The sequence below is a fragment of the Bacillus rossius genome, chromosome 14 (genome assembly GCF_032445375.1).
Source record: "Bacillus rossius redtenbacheri isolate Brsri chromosome 14, Brsri_v3, whole genome shotgun sequence".
Taxonomy (NCBI): Eukaryota; Metazoa; Arthropoda; class Insecta; order Phasmatodea; family Bacillidae; genus Bacillus; species Bacillus rossius.
In genome coordinates this window covers 7,085,602-7,091,946 of record NC_086341.1, presented here as the reverse complement: position 1 = coordinate 7,091,946, position 6,345 = coordinate 7,085,602, and the positions used below count along the sequence as shown (strand labels likewise).

Below are 6,345 nucleotides of genomic sequence, written 5' to 3'. Positions count from 1 at the left end.
GCACCGCCTGATTTGCTTACTTCTCTCCTAGCTGAACATTGAATGAACAATTCCTCGTGATATAGCCTATATAAAAAAATACGAATCTTCGGAGAAAATGCGCCGTATTTTTGACTTCCAGTTTGTATGTTCCGTTGTAAACAAAGCTAAACACACACGTGGACCAAAAAAAAAAAGTTTTATCACAGTAGATTTAACCAGTTTTTGAATGCTTTGTTAATATTACAAAATATATATTTTTGGATTCCTGTTCGAAACAAGTGAAATCAGTGCCCGTAAACTTCCGATGATCCCTGGATAATTATTTGTGACCAGCGTTTTTTTCGTGAATTTAGTGTGAAAAATTTTAACAGAGCTCGAACACACCGTGGGAGTGTGAAGGTTTTGTATTCTAACCTGTGACCGAATTTTCGTCTCTCTACATAGTGATGAAAATCCCTAAAAATAATATAAATAACAAGTATTATCTTTGAAAAATTTGTGCAATGGGAGTGCATGACTTGATGTAAGCTTTTGAACATACGCCATTGCTATGCACATGTATGTCTGTAGAAGAAAACTATAAAAAAACACAAATGACAAAAACACAAATAAAGAAAAAAATTGCTGTTGTCAGGATATAAACACCACACAATACTCCACAACAGGAATATGGTCAACAAACAAAGAAAAACAAAGAAAAATGGACTAACAAAACGAAAAAATAAACACAAATGATGACAGCACAAAAATACCGAACTCAAAAAATTCAGCACAACAGTTGAAACGAGACAAAAACACAGCAAAACGAAAAGACGAAACAAACACATTAGTTTCCCAAAAAAACAGAAGAGAACGAAAAAAAAAAAAAAAAAAAACACAAATGATGACAGCACAAAAAAATTGAAACCCAAAAAAATTCAGCACACAACAGTTCAAAACGAGACAAAAACACGACAAAACGAAAAGACGAAACAAACACAACAGTTCTCAAAAAAAACAGAAACAAGCGACGTTTCGGGAACTGCTATCTGCTCCCGTCCTCAGGCAGAGACGCACATGGTACGAAAAACACAGTTTCCAACAGCAATTTTTTTTTTGCTTTATTTGTGTTTTTGTGATTTGTGTTTCTTTTTTTGTTGTTGCAGTTTTCTACTACAGACATAGCTACATGTGCATAGCAATGGCGTATGTCCAAAAGCTTACATCAAGTCATAAATATCAAGGAAATGAAATCACACCCACGCGTGTGAGACGGACACGGGGTTCTTGGTTCGACGGCGGGCGACAGAGCCGGCGGCCGCGTCACCACCCGGGGGAACTACCGTCGATGCCCGGAGGCTCGCAGGTTCCAGACCCTCTGGAGAGGCCCTCGTCGCCGCAGCTCTTCGCCCCGTGGCGGGACGGGCCCGGGAGGTCGGGGGGGAGACCTCGCCCGAGGCGGCGAAGGTCGACGGAACGCGTCGCCGCGTCAGGAAAGAAGCGTGCAAGCACCTGGAGAAGTTCCCGTCGAAGGTCGAAGACCCGTTTGACGGAGGCGGAAGGACTGGAGCTTCGCGGGCGCTCTTCAGGGGCGGCAGGAGGCTTCCAGGGGCGGGGAAACCCTTGGAGAAGTTCCCGTCGAAGGTCAGAGACCCGTTGGACGGAGGTGGAAGGACTGGAGCTTCGCGGGCGCTCTTCAGGGGCGGCAGGAGGCTTCCAGGGGCGAGGAAGCCTTTGGAGAAGTTCCCGTCGAAGGTCAGAGACCCGTTGGACGAGGGAGGAAGGACCGGAGCTTCGCAGGCGTTCAACAGGGGCAGCAGGAGGCTTCCAGGGGCGGGGAAGTCCCTGTCGGAGGATGGGGCGTCAGGGGCTCTCCCGGGAGTCCTCATGAAGCCCTTGGCCCTGCGGCGCGGCCGGTACCGGTAGCCCGGGTTGTCGCGCATGTGCTGCAAGCGCAGCCGCTTGGCCTCGTCGATGAACGGCCGGCGCTGGTCTTCGGTCAGCAGCTTCCACTCGGCGCCCAGCCGCTTGGAGATCTGCGAGTTGTGCATCTCGGGGTGGCGCGCGGCTACGCGGCGCCTCTGCACGCGCGACCACACCATGAAGGCGTTCATCGGCCGCTTGACGCGCGGCGCTCGGACGTCCATGCCGCGGGCGGGACTCGGAGCGACTGGGGGGCCGCCCAAGCCCGCGCGCACACACACACTCCGCCGCGCCACGTCACTCGAGTCACCCGGGGACGCACCACAACGCCGAAATACAACAACGCCGAACGTACAATAACGCCGAATACCATAACGCCGAATGCCAAATTGACCGCAACGCCGACAGCTAGAAAACTGCTGTGTACCACAACGCCGAAATACAGTAACGCCGAAAAATGTTGCTGCGTGAGGAGGGGGGGGGGGGGGCACAGCAGCAAAATGAAAAACAACTGAATGAATTTGTGTGCTAACCTTAACATAACCTAACCTTTGTGAAAGTCCTGCAATTACATTTTTTTCGGGGTTAAAGTATTTCGTCGTTGTGGTACACAGCAATTTTCTATCTGTCGGCGTTGTAGTCGATTTGGCATTCGGCGTCATTGTACGTTCGGCTTTGTGGTATTTCGGCGTTGTGGTGCGTCCCCGAGTCTTCTCTAGGCGCGCTATGAAGAAAATAATTAGGCTACGGCGCGCACCATGCAACGTGAATATTGACAGGATGAATAAAAGCCACATACAAATAAAAGTGATTTTTTTGTACTTTTAAATCATATTTAATTACTGATAGTAAATACTGGTCCATATAATTAAAAACGTTGGATAGAAATAGTGTTTATAAAAGTTTTTTTTAAGTGAAATTTTCAGCAGCATATTTATTGATTTTCATTATTAATTAAAATTTATCTCGATTATTTTACTGGATTGAATAATCAAATTTTTAAAACTTGTTTACATTAATATTTATTACTGATTATAATTTTATTTTTTTTATTTTTTTTTTTTAAATTAATACTTTGCAGCCGTATTTATAACATCACTCCAGACCTTTTGTTATTTTATTTCTATCAATTATTTGCATGCAAAATTAAAGTAAGTTTTTTTATCACGCCATGTAAGTATAGCTTCTATCGCACGAACATAAGTAAACGCCATCATGTTTTTTTCTTAATTATTTAATTAATTTAATGTTTTTATTTACACTTTGACGATTAGTCACTAAATTAAACTGGAAATCTAGCACTCGCAAAAGAAAGATTGTTTATAAATGCGTTTAGTCACTTTAATTTACGTACGGTATTTTTATTAACGTAAAAAATTTAAAAATTGTAACAACTGAAAAGTAAATTAAAAATAATAATTTTAGAAACCCTATATTTTTTTATAAAGTTGAAGTGTAGAAATATCAATAAATTTAAATACAACATAAATTATAACATTGTTTCAGAAAAATCTATGAATAAAAGTAAAAAATTAATATTTAAAGGAAAAAGTACAAGTATGTAAGTTACAACATTAGATAAAACCGTACTTAAATATTAAATAAATCTCTTAATCAGTTAACTTATCCAGCCAAATATGTACCTACATATTTTTTATTTGAAATTTTTTTGTTTAATGTTTTTTAAGTATTTTGAAAGCAAAAATTCTAAATATCCCTGTTAAATTTATGATCTGCGTGTACCTTGTAGGATAATTATGAGCTACATAATTGATTTTCCCTTCAATACATACTCGTTATTGCAGATCTAATAAACAAACATAGGCTCCACTCGTATGGTAAATTTCTTATACCATGTAGGCTATAAGTCAATAATTTTCGTTACATGTTTAGAAACATTACACATTTTTTTACAGTGTGCAAATTTTAATTTATTGACTGAGGTTCACTGAATTATCAGTGACTGTCACTGGTTGCCATTGCGTGTCCTAACTCTTTTGACGCAGTCATGTATTGAATTAAATGATTTACTAGTTAATAACCTGAACCAGTGTATTACGTCGCAGTGTTGTACAAAGAGGCGTAAAGTCTGATTATTTCGTGTGATATTTATTTTAAACATTGTTCAACATGTACACTAGCTAGGCATTCAAGGTTGAGACATAATATTTTAAAAAAATTGTATACAGTTGGTCTAATATGTTATATAAAGTAATATTTAAGTTCTCTTTTATAATAACTAAATTCATAACATACTTAAATTAAACATTTTAAGACCTAACTTCATTTTTTATTTATCTTATTTATTATTTATCTTAAAGAGATTATTTTGATTGCATTTATGTCTCAAAATTAAAAAAAAAGATTGGAATTGTTTTGAAACTGTATTTTAGAAGAGTGAAAATGGAGAGAAAAAAAACGCGTATTTTTAGGTTAGTGTTTAGGCATGAAACATCCGGTACTGATTCCTGAAACACTCAAGGGATTTTACTTGCCTTAAACCTTTAGGCTATCTTCATTTCTCCGGCATATAACGTTACGGTTACCGCTAAAGTCTCGCAGTTGCCGTACGTACGACGAGAAGACTGCACTTTGCGCTTAGAGGCGACACCGCAGTAGAAGCACCTGCGAGCGTCGCTCTTATCGTCCAGCCTCACCAACCACCAGTGCATCCCTGGCTAGGCCGGAGCCAGTGGGCAGTAGGTAGTTCATTGCGCCATCCAAACACTGAGTAGTCGGATCTTCTTAACTGATTTCCGTCCGTATAAACCATCGGGAACTGCGTCCGTCGTTCATTTTCCGACTCCGGAGCGCATCATCGTTAGCGACGACGTATAACCGCGGCTGAAGTAATTCGGCGTGGTGGATCCCGTACATGGAAGGTGTCGTTTCTTCTTCTTCCTTTCTCTCTCTCTTTATCCCTCGTCGTAACTTCTAATTTGGCGCGAGAGCCCGCCCCAACCACGCACGAGGAAGAGAAGAAACCACGTGTTTGTTCGGTCGTCGGACATCTCTGGTCGTCGCTCGTGCCAAACGATGGCGACTTCCATCCAAAAGGTGCGGCGGTATCTTTTATTTAAAAAAAAAGAAGAAGGTAGTCCCGCCTTTGTAGCGTGAATCTTCCATAACAAACCCCACACAGGTGTGTTGTGTGTCTGTGTGTGTGTGTGTCCTGCGTGGAGGCTTAATCCCGATGTAGTGGTCGTACGTAAACGTAAATCTATTGGCCCGGGTATTATTATTATTATTATCATCGTTATTACTCCTTTTCTCCCGGCTATCTCGGTCGACCGTGGGAGCCGCACAATCCTTCCTTGCCTCGAGTGTCCTCAAACGGCCAACACGCGAAGGAAAGAAAGAAAGAAAGAGAAGAAATGTCCTTTTTTGCCTTTGGAGACGTGTGGGTTTTTCTCTCCCACCTCCCCTTCCCCCTCCTCCTTTGGATATTCTTTTTCCTCTCCCCCCCCCCCCCCGCCCTTCAAAAGACGCGATGTTTTACGACCACGTACGCGCACAAAATGGCCGCCCCGTATAATGCAGACTCCCTTACCCCCCCCCCCCAACCTCTTTTTCTCATCGGAAATGATAAACAATTTTTTTATTAACCTGTTCGGGTTTTATGGACACCGCAAGGGAAAGAGAGAGAGAGAGAGAGAGAGAGAGAGAGAGAGAAAGTCTGTCTCCATCTCTTCCTTCCTACGTGTGTGTGTCATCTCGGGCGTCTTCCCACATTGATGGCTGCCTCTCCATCTTGATAAAGCCGATAAACCAGATTTATTATTTGACAGCCCCTTTTTTTCCCCCTCCTCGTAAGAGTGCGTACGGCGCGCAAAAATACGACTGAGATTTTTTTTCATACTCCTTCATTCTCTCCATAATCATGTTTACTCCCTCCAGATAAACAGTGTGCCAAACAGAATTCTGTTTACTGATTGTCTGTCAGGAAACAAAATCAAAGATTTTATTGACGTGTGGATATATATATTTTTTTATGATGCGTATTTTGTATGTCCAGCGTCGAAGGTTATGACTAAATCCGCAATCAATATTTCTTTTTAACTTTGTCTCATTTAAGCCGAAAACTGGTTCTTTGGAGTCTCGAGTGTAAATTTATAAATTATTGTTGCCGGAGAGAGCCTGGTTGGAACAACTTCTTTTGTAATGTTTTTTTTTGTCAGCTAAGCTACATTTTCCAGATTAAACTTTGTCAGTAGTACGAACTGGCTATATATTTTAATAGGACCTAAATAAACAGGAGAATCAATGACATACTTCATCTTTCATTTTACTAGTTATTACTGTTATATTCATAAGACGAATGTTGTTTACAGATATAGAAACGAAATAAAATTATATCACATTATAACTCACCATTTTAATTTTAAAACTAGGCACTTCCCGCCACACGTAGAATATTTCGGTTTCGTTTCAACGTATTTTATCCAATCAAATGCTTAGGGT

The 6,345-nt window shown here is 41.2% G+C and overlaps 1 protein-coding gene across 1 annotated transcript in view; it reads right to left on the bottom strand.

Moving 5' to 3' along the window:
• Window positions 1–1,214: 1,214 nt before the first annotated feature.
• Window positions 1,215–6,345, bottom strand: part of LOC134539001 (transcription factor SOX-14-like) — a 119,968-nt gene continuing 114,837 nt past the window's right edge. Inside the window, exon 2 of the mRNA XM_063380664.1 lies at window positions 1,215–2,131. Within this exon, the coding sequence (XP_063236734.1) occupies window positions 1,215–2,131 (917 nt within the window). The remainder of the gene's footprint in view (window positions 2,132–6,345) is intronic.